The sequence below is a fragment of the Aphidius gifuensis genome, linkage group LG4 (assembly GCF_014905175.1).
Source record: "Aphidius gifuensis isolate YNYX2018 linkage group LG4, ASM1490517v1, whole genome shotgun sequence".
NCBI classification, from domain to species: Eukaryota; Metazoa; Arthropoda; class Insecta; order Hymenoptera; family Braconidae; genus Aphidius; species Aphidius gifuensis.
The window spans coordinates 14,779,088-14,802,019 of record NC_057791.1 but is presented as its reverse complement, the minus strand read 5'-3'; the positions used below and the strand labels follow the sequence as shown (position 1 = coordinate 14,802,019).

The 22,932-nt window shown below is 26.9% G+C and overlaps 3 protein-coding genes across 3 annotated transcripts; 2 read left to right on the top strand and 1 right to left on the bottom strand.

Annotated features, from left to right (window-relative positions):
* The first annotated feature begins 7,179 nt into the window (after positions 1-7,179).
* LOC122853928 (speckle-type POZ protein-like) lies at positions 7,180-8,343 on the top strand. Its single transcript, XM_044154336.1, has 3 exons — positions 7,180-7,639; positions 7,880-8,173; positions 8,315-8,343. The coding sequence occupies exons 1-3, from the start codon at positions 7,180-7,182 to the stop codon at positions 8,341-8,343; spliced, it is 783 nt and encodes a 260-aa protein (XP_044010271.1).
* A 407-nt stretch (positions 8,344-8,750) lies between these two features.
* Positions 8,751-10,959, bottom strand: LOC122855155 (amyloid protein-binding protein 2-like). Its single transcript, XM_044156320.1, has 4 exons — positions 10,787-10,959; positions 9,304-10,497; positions 9,059-9,224; positions 8,751-8,980 (listed from the first exon to the last, which is right to left on the bottom strand). The coding sequence occupies exons 1-4, from the start codon at positions 10,928-10,930 to the stop codon at positions 8,751-8,753; spliced, it is 1,734 nt and encodes a 577-aa protein (XP_044012255.1). The 5' UTR covers positions 10,931-10,959.
* A 5,397-nt stretch (positions 10,960-16,356) lies between these two features.
* LOC122853927 lies at positions 16,357-20,624 on the top strand. The gene is made up of 4 exons (XM_044154335.1): positions 16,357-16,642; positions 16,742-16,994; positions 19,258-19,437; positions 20,558-20,624. The coding sequence occupies exons 1-4, from the start codon at positions 16,357-16,359 to the stop codon at positions 20,622-20,624; spliced, it is 786 nt and encodes a 261-aa protein (XP_044010270.1).
* Positions 20,625-22,932: the final 2,308 nt, after the last annotated feature.

Genomic DNA, 22,932 nt, shown 5'->3' with positions numbered 1-22,932 from the left:
AAAAGTTTTTAAGGTTTCACGAACTTGTTCTAATGACTTGGTCAAAGTCATTGGTACAGTGTCGAATATATCCTGCCAAAGAATTATCAACTTTTCAAGACGACTCATGTTAGAAAAAACATCAGCTAAATCGTCATCGCTCGCTGTGCCTTTAAATCTTACGGTTAAACTCGTTAAATTTGGGCAATGATTTCTCACCATTTGCATCATTCGCGAATCAGGATAATAATATAGACCAAGACTCGAGAAAATACATCCACATAGATTAATTAGATACTTAAAATCGTCTTCTTTCTTTGCCATTGTTCTAGGTACGATTGGTCCAGGAAAAATATATGTCGTAAAGCCAGAATCGACAAAATTATTGTCCCAATCTTTGCATACTGAAAAAATAAAATTTATTATTAATTTTTTTTTTTTTTTTTTTCGAATTAAAAATTGTATTATTAAGGTATTATCCGAGGTTCAAGAACCCATCACTATTTTTTTTATCGTTATTTTAAATCCGTAAAACCCATCAATTATAGTGTTTAAAAAAATACTCATTCTTGTTGAAAAATCATGCATATTTCTTTACGCACTGTATTGGCGAATAATGACGCCCATATCACAAACCTCGTGTCAAAAAATATTTTATATAACTCGTATGTGAAAAAGGTGATCTTCCTTGACTTTGAAAGTGTCATACTCGTCACAAGCTCGCCTTTGGCTAGTTTCCAATTCCTGTTGACTCGTATTAACACCTTCAAAATCGTGCAAGAATCGCCTACTTCACATACCAGTCATATAATGTACTATTTACATGATGTTTTTCCTATTGTAAAAACAAAATATTTTAGGTCTGAGAATTGTTATTCAACTGAAGAATTGGTCTTTTTTCTCCTCTACAGATTGATCGTTTTTCGGGATTCACAAACTTTTCGGGTAACACCTTAATTTGTATTAATTATTATTACTTACTTTTTTTGAGCCTTGGTTGAGTAGCGAATAGTGGTTCCATGCGCTTCATGCGCCTTTCACGCTGTTCTAGAAATTTTTCTTCAATTTCACTCAATATTTTCTTAGCTTTTTCTTTATTTCGATGCTCACTTGTAACTTTATAGTTTTCTCTGGTCCATCTGACACGTGGAATATCACAACTATTCTGATTGGTTGATCTGACATATGGAAGATCAGCTTTCTCAATTTTTGTTGGTGACTCGATCTATAAAAAAAACATTAATTATTTATTTGATTTAATTATTAACCGAAATTACGGCAATTTGAAGTTTACAATGAACAAACATTATAAATATTATTTACTCGGTCTTACCTCTTCCTTTGAGATCAACGTGAGTGTTGCAATCCATTGAGTATCCATTGCAATAGATTCTATATTTAGTGTTCAGATCTATGAATATAAAAAAAATCACTGGGTTATTCAATCGATAATATATTATTTCATTCAATTGATAGTTAAGCTCATTAAATTTTCAAAAACCTCAAATATATATGAATATCTTAATGGAAAATAATTAATAAATTGTTCGGACCATACCTTTTTTTTGTGTGCGTAGTTAAAATGATGTTTGACTTGAGTAGGATCACTAACTTGTTCGAACTTTTTTGAATAGCACATGCACGGTTGAGCGACTAGCACGAATTAACGCAGCCGCAGTCCAATTCACAGGGCATTACAATTTAGGGCTTTTTTTTACCACTCACGGCGCTTGTGAAGCTTTTGTATGTAAAATCTATATAAAAAAAATTTTTACAAGCGCCATCAGCGGCAAAAAAAAGCCCTAAATTGTAAAAAATTTGCCCGGTGAATTGGACTGCCGATGCAACTGCAGCATCTTATGTGCCCCTCAGCGTCATCACTAGAGATGGCGCGACGACGAAAGATTAGAGCGACAGTTTTCATGTAAACCATGAACAAGTATTATTATGATGAAACCAAGAAAAGAACCCGGCAACAGCTCTGCAAAACAGTCTTAAAAAGTACGTAATGCTGTTTTTTCTCTCGAAACTGTTACCAAGTTCTTTTCTGGTTGTTATAATAACTTCATCAAGCTAAATTATATCTCTGCAAGGATGGGCATGTATAAAACATAGTTTCAAACATTTTTAATTTTATCCATTTGTATAAAACATCTTCCTCTAGCGGTAATACTTGAAACTATCATCAAAAGTAACCAAAATGAATTACAATCCCGAAAAAAAGCTCAGGAATGGATGTGAAATATTTAGGACAAGCAGTAGCTAAGGAAAAAATGGAGCTAAGAAAAAGATGTAGCTTAGGAATTGATGTTGCTTACCATATAATTTTTTCGGCAACATTAATTTCTTACCTAAATATTTTCCTCAGCTACTGCTTTTCCTTGAACATTTTGTTTTTTTTCAAATAAATTACATGTAATTTATTTATTGAATTAATAAAAATCCCAAGGACAAGCAGTAGCTAAGGAAAAGATGTAGCTAAAAAAAATTATACGGTAAAAATTTCAGCTACTAAGAGATCACGTGGGTTTTATCCGTTTTATCCTGTTTTAAACGTTTGAAACGTTTCATCCATGGATAATTGTAAACAACTCAAAATTTCACAGAATGCCCATCCCTGTATCTCTGTTCATGGTTTACATGAAAACTGTCGCTCCGCTCTTTTGGTCGGGTAAGCCATGTGATGGAACCGGCCAAAAAACCAGGCGACAGTTGCTGTGTTTTCTCTTGAAACCGTCGCCGAGTTCTTTGCCTGGTTTTATAATACTTGTTTTTGCGCACCTTAGAGTTGCCAACTCACAGATTGCACAAAAAAAAAAAATTATTAACGGACGACCTTTTGTCTTTTATCAATTGGAAATCGAAAATTTCTAAAACTCCGGTGGGAGCCGGAAGTTAATTATCATATACATATGTCTAAAATTAAACAATTAAATTCTTAACCTTATAATTATTTATGATAAAAAAGATAATGCTTTTACTGTCAATAAAAGTGCCGCCATCTGTCATTCAGTTTTTACGCTGATATGCCTTTGTATGGGGAACACTAGAGATTAAAGGAAAATCACTAAAATTCTGTGACGCTACCTGCCGCTCAATTTCGACAACTATTAAAAAACTTATCAAATAACCACTATCGCAATTGTTTAAATCTTTATATTAATTAATTAACTAATTAATGAAAAGAGCTCGTACTACCGTCAAAAAATTCATTGAAACATTTTCTACAAGTTACATAAATAAAAATGGTCAAGAAATTACTCTTTTGTGGTTTATTTCATTGTATAAAGCACTTACTCGGTTTTTTTTTATAAACGATTGCTGATTATAATTTATAAGTAAACTAATTGTTCAAAAAATTCCGAGTATAGCCTTGGTTGTCGATTTTTGCATGAAAAATCTATTAAAACTAAGAAAAAACATCTTAGTTGATTTTTTAAAAAGTTGTGTAAGGTATAAAAAACACAGATATTGGTTTTTGTTAAATAAATCAACGAATATAACAAATAAAAAAAAAATGACCTTAAATAATATTGATTTCGTTTCGTACTTTCTTCTGTCAAATTTTCGCATCCATGATTTTGGCTTAGTTTTCTTAACATTTCCCTTTGAATATTTTTTTCAAATTTTCTTTTGTCATTTATAGTGTCATTATTCATCTCAATAATTTTATTTTTATCAGAGGCTGTGGCTTTTACCAAAATCTTTCATTTAAGCCTAATATGAACAGTCTATCTTAATTATTATAGAAACTATGAGCGGGATTCTTAAAAAGTGTACAGAAAGCAATATACTATGGTGGGGCGCTTCGCGCCTATCCCACCTCCGTAATATAATGTAATACCTAGTCGAATTTCTCTGGCATATTATATAAAATTATCCTATTTTTTTACGCTTTCACAGGGATAAGCATATAGTGAGTATGAGTTTTTGAGTTTTTTAAAATTATCTATGTATAAAACGTTCAAAATTTTTAAAGCAGATAAAACCCACATGGTCTCCCAGGAGCTCAAATTTTTACTATATAATTTTTTCAGTTAACTGCTCATCATAAAGTTTTATTCGTCAAGAAGTTGATTGCTTTGCGTCAAAACGCAAGATGTAAATTGTTTTGAAATTGGTATGAATGATTGTACGAAATGTCGAGAAATCGAACAAAATAAAAACCAAGATTTACAAACCTAAAACAATAAAAAAAAAAAAAAGATGTTTGTTTTCTTTTTACATGAAGAAAAATTATTTTATAATAAAAAATAGTTACAATTATAATGTTATATATTACTATCATAATTATTGATAATTATCAAAGACTCAAAGTATACAATATATCGATTGTTTGCATATATTTTTAGATTAATCCAATAATTTGTAGAAAAGAGTCATGGCGGTCTACAAGGAGGGTAATCTCCTATGCATGGAGGTGAATACCACCTCTATGCTCCTATGTTGAGGCATAGGCTGTTGGTGAAGCCAAAAAGACTAGTAATAGAAGCTCATCGAATGGAGCAAGTCAGTACCTTTTTTTGCCGATGGTGTGATTTTGCTACAACAGTTCCATGGTCACATGTTATTTTTGTTTATATTTTTTTTTTTTTTTGGCACTCTCATGAATACATGACAATGTTACAAATCAAAGTATATGGTCATAAAAAAATTAAAACTACCGGTGTTTACACTTAAGGAGGTTATGTAGAAATTACTCTTTTTTTTTTTAAATATAACCTCCTTAATTTTTTTTTTCTTTTATTTAGTTTGAATGAATCATTACATTATTTTGCTACTTACAATAATTCATACAGAATTGAGTATTGAAAAAATATCGTCCACAAATTACTGCTAAATTTGGTGGTAAAAAAATACTTGTAAAAAATATAACAGATGGTACAATTAAATTGTCTGGAAATAACGTTGAATTATTTATTGCAAATGCAATAAAATTTTATTTAGCTGCCAATAAATTGAAATATTCTGTTAATTTTTATTCAAGTCAAATTATTCAGTGGATGGATTTTGCTGATAATTAATTATTGCCATTAATTTGTGCTAGCTTTAATAAAACCAATAAAAAAACAACAAAGTGAAATGAGTTGGCTAACAAGAATTCGCTTGATACGATCAAATTGCTAAACAATATTTAAATCAAACTTATTTCGTTGGTGAGAAAATGACATTTGCTGATGTAGCTATTTTTACAACAATGATAACAATTTACAAACTATCACTTGATTCATTTGACAGAAAAAAAATATACAATCTTTCAAGATGGTTTGTGACTCTTGTTAATCAATCAGAAATTCATTCAATTATTGAAAATTTTAATTTCATGCAAATGAAACTATGTCTCAATTATACTTTTGTATAAATTTCAATATTTTCAAAATGATAAATAATATAAATTTTTAAATCATTATTTGGTAAATTTGCTATTTTATCATTTTTCTTTCAATTCAATATCATAACTGACTCGAATTTCTTGCAATAACTTTTTACTATTATTATCCATTTTTGCTGATATATTAGAATGCCAACTTTTTCCTTTAAATTTTATAAGTTTTCCTGCAACAATAAATTATTCTTGTAATTGAAAATAACTTCTGCTCCAGGAAGGTCCATTTTATTTGCAATAATTAATGATGGTCTTTCATTTAATGCTAGGCTAAGCTGTTGAATTTCATTTTTTAATAAACTCAATTGTTCCTATGGTTCATCTACACTTGCATCTAAAATAAATAAGCATATCTTTCAGCAGGTTTAAAAAATGTTATTTCAAGACCACGATTTTTGTGTGAATCCTCAATAAGACCAGGAAGATCAGCAACTATAAAAATACCATCAAGTACATATGAAAATGAATTATTAAAATATTTAAATAATATATATTTTATTTACCAGCAATTTGTTCATTATCATCATACAAAACCATTTTTAAATAAGGTTTAAGAGTTGTAAATGGATAACAAGCAATTTTTAGTCTTTCTCGTGTGATTGATCTTAGTAGTGTACTTTTCCAGCATTTGGTAGACCAATTTATTGACAATAAAATTAATTAATTTATAAAAAAAAACTTAGTTTCCATTAAGGCAATAATATTTCAACTTACTGATTTGTTCTTCATCCAAATCAGCCAAGACATTACCATCAATGTCTCTTACAATTGTACTCACTAGTACTTTAATAACAGCATCATTTTCATTTTTACCAAAACAATCTTTGTTCTGTCCAGCTATACAATCTTCAGCTTTTATTAAATTCATTACTGAGATCAGTAATATTTTTTAATACCTTTAAATATGAAAATGTTTTTTTATACATATTTTTTAACTTGTAAATTATAACTTTTAAATTGTAACTTATTTATACCTCAAAAATAACATAATCACCATCTGGTCCAGCTTTGACATTTATAAAAAGTTGAAGAAAACTTATCATACCATCACCACTTTTTCCACTACATACTCGAGCCGGAAACAATGATAATTTTTGTTTTATTTATTATAAAACTTGTATGTTTATTTTTTTTATTGTTGAGATTTTTTATTATTATTACAAACCATTGTTTTTTAAATAATCAGTATTTTCAATCACAGTATTATTTATTGGTGATGTTTCATACATGTAGACTAGACTTCATAATAGAAAAAATATAAATATCATTTTTATTTCCCTCTAATATTTGACAGTTAAAAACAATACATTTTTGTACAATTTTTCCTGCAAAAAAAAAAAAACAGTGGTGATAATAAAATAATGTTAAATATATAGTTATAACTGTAATTATTAATAGTTTAATTAATTTATTATATTATGATCATAGTTTAAATCGTCACATTAATTATTAAATAATTATTTTTTGACTTGTCACATTATTACCACTGATTATCATATATCATGAAAAAATATAAACAAAAATAACATGTGACCATGGAACTGTTGTAGCAAAAGCGTCATTACCGGCAAAAAAACGTACTGACTTGCTCCATTCCCTCCTTGAAGACCTCCATGTAAAGAGTCTATCGCAGTCTATCGGACTATCGAATGTGCTCTCATCGGCCATGTAGTTTCCACGTTTTCATTGCCCATCAGTTTGGCGTTTGCATTGAGTTGCAATCTGCATCAGTCTGCATAGTTAACCTATTGCTACCATTTTGCTAACAAAAAATTTATTAGCTTCAAAACCGTTTATAAATAATTTACATAATCATGTCAGTGATAAGTAGACCTACTCAGGATTCCGTTAAACTTTTAATGTCAAACCGTGATTATGTTACTGGTATAGAAACTTGTGAATTTACATATGAATGGACAATTAAAAACTTCAGTCCGTGGACCAGTGGAAAAATTATATCACCAAGTTTTTCATCTAATTATTCTGATTTTGACGATGAATGGATTTTGGAAATAAATCCAAATAAAGCAACCGATTCAGATAACGAATCTGAATTTGATTCTCACTGCAGTTGTAAGCCTGAGTCTGACGATTGTAAAACTGATACTCACTGTTGTAGTGCTAAATCTGACGATTCTAAATCAGTTGACAGATATGTGTCGGTGGAGCTAGAACTTGAATCATTCAATCCATTCAATAGTCTTCTACAATTACAAGCAAAGTGTGAAATATTAATGAATAATAGAAAAGTAGAAACTAAAGAATGCAAATTCGGTAAATTTCTAGGAAAAATTTCATATAAAAAATATATAAATAATAGATCAGTCTTGTTAGAACCATTGAATGGATATTTACAAAATGATGAACTTCAATTTTTTTTAAAAATAAAAATGTCAAAAAAACAAACAAATTATTCTGATGTAATTTCAACAAATATTGCAACTCAACAACTGAGTTTCGACTGGAAACAACTTTTGTTAAGTGAAAAATCAGCAGATGTTACTATTCATGTAGGTAAAAAATCATTTCGTGCAATCAAATGCATTCTTGGAGCACGCAGTCCTGTTTTTGCTGCAATGTTCGAACATGAAGAATTCAAAAAAAATGAAACCAATGAAGTTGTCATTGAAGATATTGATGAAGATGTTTTTGAAGAATTTTTACATTATATTTATACTGGAGAAACATCAAATGTTGCCAAAATGCCAATGAAACTACTTGTTGCTGCTGACAAATATCAGGTGGCTTGTCTTAAAAAAATTTGTGAAGAATCAATTTGTGAAACGATAAATCTCGATAATGTTGCAAGTATACTTATTAGTTCTGATAAATATAATCTCAAAAAATTGAATAAAAAATGTTTAGAATTTATGAAAAAAAATTTACAAGCTGTTATGTCAAATAAAATATTTCAAGTTTACAAAAAAAAATATCCTGAAATTTTTGTAGGTGTTCTTGAGCATTTGCTGTTGTCATAAAATAAAAAATATTCTTCGGCCCTTTGTTTAAAAAAAAAAAAAAAAAAAACTTTCAGTCTTATATATACATTTTATCATCGTTTCAAAAGAACTTGCGTAATTTCTATATGCAAAACCCATTGTATCAAAAGGAAAAATAAATGTTGAAAAATAAATTTTTATCAAGACCATTTTTTTTTTACAAACCTTATTCCTTGTTTTTATTTGGTAAGTTTATTATTTTTTTTTTTTTAAATTCAACTGTCCTGTATTCATGATAATATTTAAATTATATTATAAATATATGTGTCAATAATAATAATAATAATAATATATTTATCATATATACAAATTTAACATAAAAAAAAAAGTTGTAATTATATTGAAATTCAAGTATATCAAGTTTTTCAGGTGTCACATGATATTATTTACATTTCAAAAAATGTTTTTATAATGTCAGCAATTGGTTGTGGTCGTTTGTAGAGATCAATTGGTGGATCTTCCAATTGAGCATGTTTATCACGCAATTCTTTCCATGTATTTAATATATCAGTGTATTCCAAATATTTATCAGTCTCATCGAGTTCACTGTAAACATGAAGTAATCCAAGATAATCATACTCAAGACCCCTATAGCTCTTTCCAAACAACTTGAGATCTAGAAAATTATTGTTAACATTTAACATGTGGAAAATTTATTTATGATTTTTATTTTTTAATAATTTTTTATTCTTACTTATTGCGATGCTACGATGATAAAGTTTTTCAGCATCTCGATGTCTAGCCATGTCAAAACTATAAAGTGATGCAAGATGACCAATACTCATACTAACTTCGTAATGCTCAGAACCAAGAAGTTCTTCTTTAATGCTAATTGCCTTGAGAATCATAAATTCAGCATCCTTTAAAAATATAATAAATAGAAAATATAAATTTGTCTTTTATTAAAATATATTTAATTAAATATTATTTAATAGATACCTTGAATCTTCTCATACTTTGATAAAGTCTTCCTAAATCACCATTATGTTTAGCTGTTTGTACATTATATTGACCAAATGCTTTTTGTGCTAATTTTAATGCTGATACATGTAAAGATTTACATTTATGTAATAATTGTTCAGATGTTGCATTATCAAGTGCAATTTCTTCAAGTATAAGTGCTTGTACACGTTTTGCACTAGCCAACATAAGATGTTCTGATGGTAATAATTTTTCCATTATTTCAATGGCTCTTTCAGCATGTTCATTTGCTGGTGTAAATTTACGAGAACTATAATTTTGTGAATATAATGCATATGCTAAATCTCTATGTGCAATTGCAACATGTAAATTTGTTTTACCAAATATTTTTTTTCTAATATCAAGTGCTGTTTGATATACAGATACACTATTTTTAATACTATCATAATTTAATAAATAAAAACCATAATCAATTAATACATCACAATATTTTGGATGCTCAGTACCAAATATTTCACGTGATAAATAAACAGCTTGTTTTATTAATAAACCAGCTTTTTTAAATTCACGTTTAACAACACATGATTTTGCTGCTTGTCTTAATACATCAATTATTATTATTGCTGGTAAATTATTTTTTAATTCTGTTAATGCTAATATACTCCATTTATATGCATCATCATATTCACTTCTTATGAAAAATAACACACTAAATTCTGAATATAATGCAGCATGACTACAATCTTTGTATAATACATTTACCAATTTTTTAGCTGTATCTAATGCTAATATATGTGTTTCGGCAGCACCATAGAATGAACAATATGCTGCTTGTGAATGTAATAATTTATGACAACAATCTAATATACGACACCAATTATCTGTACTATCATCATCAATTAAACATAAATTACGACATTCAATTAAGACTTTTTCACTTTCTAAATACCATCCAGCATCACTCAAAAAACAACCAAGTTTTAAGCCCAAATTTATTGTATTTTTTTGTAAATGTGGCTTTTTTCTAACTTCTAAACAGCATGCACTGTAACTTATTGATAACTCATTACCAATTTTTGTTCCATGATCCATTAGTGTTTGAAATATTTGTAATAAATGTATTCTTTGATTGCTTACTTTTAACATTCTTGTAAATTTTTCTAAATCACTCAATTCACCACCAAGAAGACATAATCTTCGTTCCTTAAAAAGCTGTTTAAAACAGAAAAAAAAACAATATTTAATTAATTGAAAGCAATAACAATGACAGTTTAATTATTATTATTTTTAATATGAATAAAATTGTTATCAAGTGATAACATTCATCATGTATAAAAAACTGAAAATAAAAAAAAATTTTTAATCCAATAATCCTTGATGACAAACAGCTATAAAATTTTATGTTTCAATTGAAAAAAAGCAGTGAATTTTTTTGTTTTTTTTTTTTTGGAGCAATTATGAGTAGTGATTTTGAATTTAAAAATAAAATTATATTCAATACCTGATAATAGATGTCAAAAAAAACACTGTCTGGTAAATAAGTCAAATTTTTTTTATGACTATTAAATTTTTTAGCAACTGCTGAAACACTTAATTGATAAAGACTTTTTGTTGTATTTGGCCGTGTATCATATCTTTCGGCCATTTTAAGGATGACCCTTTTTGGTAACAACAATTAAATAATTATGTTGTATTCCAAATAAATATAATAACTAATTTTAAATGAGTTATTTTATTACAATTTATCTAGAACTTTTTATTTATTAAAGAACTATAATTTTATAGAGTTGTACATGGCCTTATAATTATTGGTAATTTTATAAACGTGTCCAAGTAACTTTGTCAAGAGTCTAACTGACTGGCATAGTGATTCAGGCGTATTTATATAAGCAGTGAAATTTGGAAAAAGATAAGCACATGACTTGTCATTAGAAAAGACACGTCAGTGTTAGGAGTATTATTAGGATGGGTTTGACGATTTTGCCTGTGGGGATGGAATTTCCAACGCTTCGTCACTCATTTTGTAAAGTTGTTGATAACAATATTAAAAACATGATAAGGTTTATTTTTAGTCAGCTAAAATGGTTTGTTGTTAAGTTACTTGAATTATTATAAATTGAATTATTATAAATAGTACTTGAGTTATTATAAATATAAATTATTTTTTTGTTTTTTTTTTTAATTAAATATTGGTTTTTTTAAATAGAAAATGGAAAAGTTGGTGTTGCTAGAAAAAATTCTAGAATATTTTCAAGTAACTTAACAACAACGCATTTTAGCTGACTAAAAATAAACCTTATCATGTTTTTAATATTGTTATCAACAACTTTACAAAATGAGTGACGATGCGTTGGAAATTTCATCCCCACAGGCAAAATCGTCAAACCATGATGTGTTATATATCCCAATGGCGTGCTTCTGATAAATAATAAGATCCTAATATTTTTTCCATTATACTAGTTTATTTTGTCCTTTTATAACTTTTACTATTGCATTTATTTTAAAGCTTATTAAAATATCAATTTGGTGTTTTTTTTAATTATATTGGAAACTTATCCTCTGTCATCTCTGGAAAAATTGAAAATTGGAAACTTTTATTTAAAATAAATAAAAAAAATAAAATAAAATAAACATAGTATATATACAGATAAGGTTGTTGGAATAATGATTTTATTTCATTTAGACTAAACAAGAAGGAATTCCTTATCGATGAACAATTATTATTTTATGAATTATTTAAATAATAATGTGTTTGTGTTGTTTATGATAATTGGTACTCACTCATAACAACAAAAATGAGACAAGAATTTCTAAATTTATATAATTTTACATGTAAACGTGATGCATGTTGTGGTAATCGGATTATTTTCGTTAAAAAAAATATTGATAATAAGTTATTATTAATAACAATACCCACGAAAAGATATGTTAAATATAAGACACTTTTAAATAAAAAATTTTATGGACTTTACTTTTATTTTGTGTAATGATGATGTTTTTAATTTATCAATTATTTAAGTATACCTATAAATAAAAACAACAATAACAACATTGTACATTTGCTCAATAAAGTTGGTGTTTTTATTATTTTTAATTCAAACAATTGCTATAATAATTTTCATTAAAAATTTATCTAAAATTTATCAAATCAGCTGATAATACCTCAGGTAAGCTGGCATAACTTTTTGCCCACTTTTTAATCTTTTGTAAATTGATCTAATTAATATACTTAACTTTATAATGGAGATAGTACATGTGTTAATAAATAAATTAAATTGAAAAAAGATTTTCACAAAATTAGAGTTTACAAGATAGATAATTTTCAAGTCACCTTAAATCTACTGGCATCTAAACTTTTTTTATAAATTATAATAATACAATAAATAATAATAATATCATTGTAGTTTTTAATATTATTTACTGACTATAGATGAAGCCAAACCTGACGACAAAAGATGCAACAACTCACGACAGCTAGATTATAGTATATCGATGTATTTGCGAGTATTAAAATTAGATTTAAAAAATACACTTGATAGCACTAATGATTTAAAAGTATCATCACGATCTTCAAAAAATACATAAACAAATATTGGTTTTTTATGATATTTTGTTAGTTCTATCATTTCTTTGACAATTTCAAAAGTTTCATTTGTATTTCTAACATTTTTTTTTTAAACCTTTACTGTAATAAAAAAATTAAATATTAAAAAATTCATAAGAAATTTTCATAAGCATTATTTTGAAATTTATTATTATTTTGTTATAAATAATTGATTTCCAATTTCTTGTGTAAAAAATACATAAAAAATTATTAAAACATGTAAGATTTAAAAAATCATAAAATTTTCATAAGTTAGACATTTAAAGATAAATAATTGATAATGAATAAACCAATTTGAATATATGCTGTTTATTTTCATAATAAGAAATAATATTTGATAAGCATGCCTGCTTATATTTCATCAGTTTTCATAATTAATAACACACAGTACTTGGGCTTATCAATAATAAAAACAAAAAGAAAAATTATTCAATTATTCATTTATTTTATTATAGTCATATTGTTTTATATATTTTTTTTTTTATTATTGGACAAAACCACTGTACCATAAAATTTTTTGAATAAAGAAAAAATCATCGATTAAAGTTGTTGTGAATTATTTATTTTAAAAAACGCAGAGTCATTTTATTATGACCCATCAATGCTACAAGTTAAATATAAAATGACAGGATATTAATTTTCATTATTGAAACAAAATTAATTATCTAAATTTAAAAACTTATTTTTGAAAAAATGTTTACCATTATTTTCGTTTAAAATACAATTCATAATAATTTAAATAATTATCAGTGAAATTAAATTAATGCATTTTGACTATATAATTAAAAGCATTTTAACAGTCCAACTGATAGGAAACTGAAAAGAATTTGATACTTCTTGTATTGTGGTGCCGATGTAGATGTAGGTGGTGATGTAGATGTAGGTGGTGATGTAGATGTAGCTGGTGATGTAGATGTAGCTGGTGATGTAGATGTAGGTGGTGATGTAGATTCACATGGTGATGCCGGACGTGGACCTGTACGATATACAACCATACCATTTGTTCCGTTGAGACTTTCTGTAACATCCACGCCATTTTGACATATTGCGTATTTAATCCTAATAACACCTGAATATACACCTGAAAAAATTATTAAATTATCAATGAAAATTTCATTATGAAGATTGTAATTATAAAAAAAAAAAAAAAAACAACAAGTATACTCACAACATATGTATATGAAGAATACAATGAATCCCATGTAAAACTTGATACCCATGCTTACTCACTCGATTTTAGAACAAAGTTTACCAAAACAAAAAATAAAAAAAAATTTTAGTAACGGATTCGTTCTATTGAAAATTGAAAATTTTCAAAACTCCAAAATATAGTTCATTTTCAAATTCATGATTAATAATTTACAAATTGATTAAACCTATTAAATTATGTAATAAATCAAAATACAGATAAATTTGATTACATATTGAATTAATAATTTTATTATTAATTGTTAAAAAATCAATACAAATATAAAAAAATAAATGTTCAAATTTTTTTAACTAAAAAATCTTTTTAGAAATGATTACGAAAAATTTGCATAGTAGTCTAATCATGTAATATAAACTAATGATCAAGCAATGTAAATGAAAGTAATGTTTACTTTTTTTAGAAGAAAAATGTTAAAATAAAATCTAGTATTTATATTGGATAACAACAAATTAACATAAAAAGTTTTATTAAACTAAAAATGATATTAAATTAAACTGTCTTATAAAACGCAAAATCACTTTGTTACTAGTAACATAAGCTGATAGTGATTGTTATCAATTGCATATCTAATTAAGAATTATCAGAAAATTTTATCAGATTATCAAAGACAATTAATTTGACTATAAACAAAGCTTGATTAAAATTTTTAAAGATTACAAAACATAAAAGGGTATTAACAATCTAACGACATTACAATCAACTTAATTATATAAATTCGTCATGCGGTGCATCCATGATTTGTTCAGTTTTCTTATTGACTTTGAAAATTACGTGATCGTTTTTGTTAATAATAAATTAATAACAATTAAAATTACTTTAGTATCTGGTTTTAGTATTTTCATAGAAGAATAATAATTTGCAATAGATCCTTCAACATTTATTAGATATGATCATTTTAAAACGTGTATGAATTTAATACTATAGGCTTCGCCTACGTAATAGTAAATTTTTGAGAGGTGCACAGTAGTCACACGGAATAGTCAAAGCGTAGTGAGGTGTAGTGTGCAGTGTACTGATGGCATGAACTTGAAACCACTGTTTTATACGTACAGCTAGATGTGCGCATGCGGCATGAATTGTTGAAGACAATCTACGGAAGCCGGGTACATATATATCTAATATATATCTGGTAACGCTATTGTTTTCTGGGTCTTTAGCTGGTTTCAGTTTGAACCCAAGTCCCATGGAATCTTTTAAATCTCTCAAAAATTGAGTACTAAAAAATTTAAAAGAGTTAATGTCGCAGTAGAACTGCATTAAGTGTTGGCGGATCAGCCAGAGTTTAGTTGTACAAATAAGTATGATCGTGCAAAAAAAAAAAAAAAAAAACTAATTAGTCTAAAAACAAATATTAATTAACACAATCATTGGCAATCATGTCAGTATACTATTGGTAGATCTACCCAGGATTCCGTTTAACTTATAATGCCAAAACAAAACTATGTTACTAGTACGGAAACTTGTGACTTGATATATGATTAGACAATTGATAACATCGAGTATAACCCGATTCAAATAAAAAATATAGTAGTAGATATAAATTAGTAATTATAAATTAATTGAACTGTATGTTTAAAATTTCAAAAAACAATGTTTGCAAAAACATATTTACAATTTTTTAAGACTAATCAATAGACTAAATTTTTTAAAAACCTTATTATTCGTTTTTATTAGTTTTTTATAAATTTTTTATGCTTTGAAGTTGGTAAAAATGTTTGTACGTAATGTCGAGGAATCGAATAAAAAAATTAACCAAGATTTTGGAAACATGAAAATTTCGAAAAAAGAATGTATGTATTTTTATATCAAAGAAATAATAGAGAATGTTCATAATGTTAGAGAATTTTACACATTATTATATCTAAATCATTAATAATTATCAACGTACATATAATATATCGATTGATGCTGTAGATTTTTCAATTAATCGATTGATTTATTAGAAAGTTTATCGATGCTAAACCACGTGCTTTAAGGCCGGTTTTCGTAGTCCATAGTTAAGTTAACATGGTATAGTATAGTATAGGGAAGAGGAACGTTAGACTGTACCAAAAACTGTAACTATGGACTACAAAACCAGCCTTGAGTCTGCTCCCATCAGCCACGAGGTTTGTTAAATGTTTTCATTGCCCATTACATATATACAGTTTGAGATTGACGTGAGTTAACCTGTACATGAACACGGAAATACGATTGAGACTAAAACAAATTTATCAGTTAACAGTTTGGAAATTAATTATAATTGATACACGTAATCATGTCAGTAATTGCTAGAACTACCAATAAACTTTTGATGACAAATCATGATTATGTTACTGGTATAGAAACTTGTGAGTTCAGTTATGAATTGACAATTATAAACATCATTCAGTGGACTAGGAAAAAAATTAAGTCACCAAGTTTTTCATCTGGATATTCTGATTTTAACGATGAATGGATTTTGGAAATATATCCAAGTAATACTGATCTAACAATGCCAGCATGGATATTAGTTGATCTACAACCTCAATCATCTAATACTCCACAATTATTAAAAACAAAATGTAAATTGAAAATTACTAGCAGAAGAGAAAAAAGTAAAGAATATAATTTCGATGAATTTCCAAAGAAAATTACATGGAACTCTTTCATTTCGACATCAGACTTGTTGGATCCATTGAATGGATATTTACTTAATGGTGAACTTAAAATTTGTTGTACAATAAAAATGTCTAGAAAACTAACAAATGATTCTGATGTCACTTCAAAATTTACTGCAACACAACAATTGAGTGGAGACTTGGAAAAACTTTTGTTAAATGAAAAATCAGCTGATGTTACCATTCAAGTTGGTCAAAAATCATTTCGTGCAATTAAAGGTATTCTGGGAGCACGCAGTCCTGTTTTTGCTGCAATGTTTGATCATGAACAATTCAAAGAAAATGAAAAAAATAAAGTTGTCATTGAAGATATTGATGAAGATGTTTTTGAAGAATTTTTCCATTTTATTTATACGGGTGAAACATCAAATGTTGACAAAATGCCAATGGAACTACTTGCTGTTGCTGATAAATATCAGGTTGATGGTCTTAAAAATATTTGTGAAACAATATTATGCGAAACGATAAATTCGATAAATTTTGCAAGTATATTTGTTTGTTCTCATAAATATCATCTTAAAAAATTAAATAGAGCATGTGTAAAATTCATGAAAGAAAATTTGAAAGATATTATGTCGAATGAGACATTTAAAGTGTACAAAAAAAAACATCCTGAAGTTTTCGTAAGTGCTCTTGAGGAATTGTTGTCAACAGCAACTTCTCAAACACCTTTTTCTTTGTGTAGTATTTCATAACAATATTATATGACAATAAATATTCATTGGTGTTTTGTTTACAACAAACTTTCAGTTCTATACAGCTTTTAAACATTTTGAGATAACTTGCTCAATTTTTGTTTAAACCTCTTATGATAATAAATATTAAAAAAATACTGAAATATAAATTTTTATCGATAGACTTACATTTTTAAAAACCTTATATTATCCTTTTTTTGGTTAAGTTTTTATTAAAAAATAAATGGGCTTGTCGACGTGATCGATCAAGAAAATCCTATTACATCTTATAATAAACTTAGTATAATTTACCAAGTGGCCATAATGGTGATTTGCAAGAATAAAAAGAATTCATATATGATATATCTGTGAAAGTTTTTTTAAAATTTAATATAATTTTTCATTCAGTTGCAAATGAGAAACAAAAAGTATGCAAATAATATATCAACAAATAAAATTAATTTTCATTCATAAAATCAAAATTAGTGTTCCTTTAAAATTTATTAATTTTTTAAAATAATAATTACTCAATTTTTTTCTCAACTGCTATTGTAAAAACAATAACAAACTATTGAAAGATAAGTTTTCACCAGTACACTATTTTTTTTTTATTGTAAAGCATTAAATGACAAGCAGATGAAAATACATTCGTAAAAAAATTTATTAAAATCACAACATGATTCAATCTTGTAATCAAATTATTGCAATCAAATTATTGAATAATTTTTTTAGATAAATAGTACAATATTAGGTAAAGTCAATTTATTACGGAAAAACAGTCCAATAAAATTAGTAATTAAATTAATTGAACTGTTTCAAAAAACAATGTTTGCAAAAATATATTCACAGTTACTGATCAATAGATTTAATTTTCCAAAAACCTCATTATTCGTTTTTATTAGTTAGTTTTATATATATACCTATAAAATTTATATATAAATTTTCTATGTTTTGAAGTTATGGTAAAAAATTTGTACAAAATGCGAGGAATCGAACAAAAAAATAAACTAATATTTTAGAAACATAAAAATTCTGAAAAAAGAATTTGTGTATTTTTACATCAAAGAAATGATAGAAAATGTTCATAATGTTAGAAAATTTTATACACTACTATCTCAATCATTAATAATTATCAACGTACATATAATAGATCGATCAATGCTGTACATTTTTCGATTAATCGATTGATTTAATAAAAGGTCTATCGATACTAAACCACGTGCTCGAAACTGCTTCCATCAACCACCAGGTGCTGACGATTTTATTGCCTATCAGTCTGAGTCCTGAGACCTGAGTTAAGTGTTATAACCTGTAAATAAATACGCAAATACGATTAAGCCTAAAAGAAATTTATCAGTTTGGAAAATAATTACAATTATTATAAAAAATCATGCCATTAATTGCTACAACTTCCACTAAACTTTTAATGTCAAACCATGATTATGTGACTGGTATAGACACTTGTGAATTCAGTAATGAATGTGCAATTAAAAACTTCCGTCTGGGGACCAAAAAAAAAATTACAACACCAAGTTTTTCATCTCAATATTCTGATTTTAACGATATATGGACTTTGGAAATATATCCAACTAATACCGATTGCAAAAATTCAGCATATATATTATTTGATCTACAGGTTCAATCATTTAATAGTTCAGGATTACAAACAGAATGTAAATTAATAATTAATGATAGAAGAGAAATGACTAAAGAATGTGATTTTGATGAATTTCGACAAAAAATCACATGGAACTTTTTTATTAAGACATCAGACTTTTTTGATCCATCGAACGGATATTTACAAAATGATCAACTTAAAATTTGTTGTATAATAAAAATGTCTAGAAATCTAAAAAATAATTCTGATGTCACTCCGAAATTTATGGGAACACAACAATTGAGTGCAGACTTGGAGAAACTTTTGTTTGATGAAAAATCAGCTGATGTTACCATTCAAGTAGGTAAAAAATCATTTCGTGCAATTAAAGGTATTCTGGGAGCACGCAGTCCTGTTTTTGCTGCAATGTTTGATCATGAGCAATTAAAAGAAAATGGAAAAAATAAAGTTGTCATTGAAGATATTGATGAAGATGTTTTTGAAGAATTTTTACATTATATATATACTGGTGAATCACCGAATGTTAACAAAATGCCGATGGAATTATTTGCTGTTGCTGAAAAATATCAGGTTGCGGATCGCTTTAAAAATTTTTGTAAAAATGTAATTGGCAAAACGATAAACCCTGATAATGTTGCAAGTATACTCGTTTTTTCTGATAAGTATAATCTTAAAGAATTACATGAAAAATGTTTAAAATTCATGAAAAATAATTTACAAGATGTTATGTCAAATGAGACATTTCAAGTTGACGAAAAAAAAAATCCTGAATTTTTTTTAAATGTTCTTGATCAGTTGCTGTTGTCATAAAAATATCCATTGGTGTTTTGTTCAAAGAAAAAGATACTGAGTTTTTAATATTTTATAAACATTTTGAAAAAGCTTATTCAATTTTTTTCTAAATCTAAATAAATAAAAATAAAAAAATATCAAAAAATGAATTTTTATCAAGACTTATTTTTTTGAGAAACCTTATTGATCATTTTCTTTTTTTCAGTTGTTCAGTTTGTTTTTGAAAAATAGATATTATTTTCAAATCCATTATTATGTTATAAAATTCGACTGTCATGAATTTATAATAATATTTGAAATTTATAGTAATTATATACAAATTCATATGATAAAAAAAGTCTGGTTACCATGCCTGATTATCATATCAGTTTTTCAGAAGTCAGCACTGATGACTTACAGTGTCAATGAAAACAAAAAGAATAAACCTTCAATAATCCGTAACATTTTTTTTTATATTACTGTTCGTTTTATTATATTTGTGCTCATTTAAATATATGTATTTTCTTTCAAATATATTAAATATTAAATGTTTTCGAAAGCAGCAACAATCCGTTTGATAAAGAACTTTAAAGAACTTGATACTTCTTGTGGGGATGGTGGATCAGTACCAAACACAAGAATACCATTTGTTTCATTAAAAACCTCCTATAATAATATATAAAGAAAAATATTGAATTATAAATTTTCATCAATAGACTCATTTTTTTAAAAACCTTATATATTATCCTTTTTTAGTAGTCCTTTAATCGTTTCATTTAGTTTATTCAGTCATAGTCGTCAACCAATGGTCATCACAAGTTGACATGGTGATCAACTAATCATGCAAACATTTATCAAATATAAAAAGGACAATACAAATATTTACAAATTATGAAGTTACGTGCACGTACCGTGGTACCAAGTTATTTTTATGTTTATCACTCTATATCGATAAATAAATGAATGAAAATAAAATTATTTAAATTTATAAATTAATGAATTTATTAGTTGACAAAATTAATTACAAATTGTCTCAGCATTTGAAATTATATTTTATTTTCATTTTCATCTTACAATTTTTAATAATTATCATCGCTATTTTATTTTTTTATTTAATATTAATGGCCTAAATTTTTTTGCACTATTATTTTTGTTATCACGTTTAAGCACTGTCATTGTACTTTATTTGTTTATTAATATTTTTAAATTTTTTATTATGCAAATAAGAATTGTGATTTTTTTTTTTTTTTAAATAAGTGAGAAAAAAAGGTATTTGATATAGCATAAAAAAATTAATTTCAGCCTAATTAGTAACACATTTAAAGCATAAAAATAATTTGAAATATAAATAAATTTAAAAATATATTAATTTATATTTTATAAATACATTTGTTATATGCACATGCTGTTGCATCCATCAATAGCTATACTAGCACCGCTCCTACTTGCACCTTCTTTAAATCTGTATAATTTATTCAATAAATAATTGTGTTAATTTAAAAAATATTGAATCTAAATATTTTATAAACTGACCATCGTCTGATTTAGTGGCTTCACTAGGTATAATTGTTCTTCGTAAGTTGATGTAATACTCGATTACAATTCCTTTGATAATTTGATAAATCGAATGATATATTGTCATTTAAAATCTATAATAACTAAGTTTAGATGATATGCTAATAAAAATGTTCTATAAACCTGTGTTAATCATGTAAATCAAATAATCAAGTAAAATAATTACTCAAGTCAGTCTTTTTATATCAACAGCTTAATTATCAAATGCCAGAGCTCTTCTTAATTCAACCACGCAGCTTTTTTTTCTATTTTATTTGTTAGTATTGTACTTTACATCATCTAATAATTGTCAATAATAATCAGCTGTCTAATTAAGTTGATAATAATTAAACCAGAATTTTGGAAACATAAATATTCTGGAAAAAGAATGTGTGTATTTTTACACCAGAGAAATAATGGAAAATGTTCGCAATGTTAGAAAATTTTATACATTATTATCTTAGGGCGGGTTTTGTCGTCCATAGTTACAGTTTTTTGGTATAGTCCAACGTTCCTCTTCACTGTACTATACTATACCATGTTAACTTAACTATGGTCTACAAAACCGTATAAGAATAACAACCCATTTTTGACTTTTTGTAGTCCATAGTTACAGTTTTTTGGTATAGTCCAACGTTCCTCTTCCCTGTACTATACTATACCATGTTAACTTAACTATGGACTACAAAACCGGCCCAGTTTTTTCATCCATAGTTATAGAAATCTGCAGGCTCGACGCTCTGTAATCTTTAGTTAACCAACTAAGGATTATGTTTTTATAATGTCAACTTACATGTATTAATTGTATATGTTTTAAACCCATAGATAGTTAACTGAGGTAGTTAATGTCGAGCCAGCAGATTCCTATAACTATGGATGAAAAAACTGGCCCTTATGGAGTAATGAAATAATGACCCTAGTTATGGCAGTAGTACCAATGACAGTAGTTATTGCAAAAAAAAAATATAGACGGGAAATCGGGAATTATTTTGTATAGTGTTTTTTTGTGAATGTAAGTAAATGAAGTTATTTAGAACAGATTGACAGTTTTAGTTTTGTCAGATACTATCTAATTGTTTATAAAAAATAGCAAATAAAAAAAAAAAAAACGCTAATTTTATCATTTTTTTTTCTTCTCAACAAAAATATGGCAACTACGCATTGGATTCGTGTTATAAATTTCATGGTATATTATCGACTGCGTCTCTAAAACGCGTGTTTACTAAGGCCAAACGTAGCCAAATCGCTTTTGTTGTGTAGGTGTAAATTTTTTTTAATTGTGTGGGTAAAAAAAAATCAAAAGTTTTCACGTCAGCGACTGGTTTTGGTACAGGCAAAAATAGAGCTCAGGGACAAAACTTTTGGTTGATATGATACGTACCGTTCTCCCTTAATCATTGATAATTATCAACGCACATATAATATATCGATCGATGTTGCTGTTTTTCGATTAATCGATTGATATATTAAAAGGTTTATCGATGCTAAACCATGTGCTCGAATCTGCTCCCATCAGCCACCAGGTGTTGATTTTTTTATTGCCCATCAGTCCTGAGTCAAGTGTTGACCTTTACGTA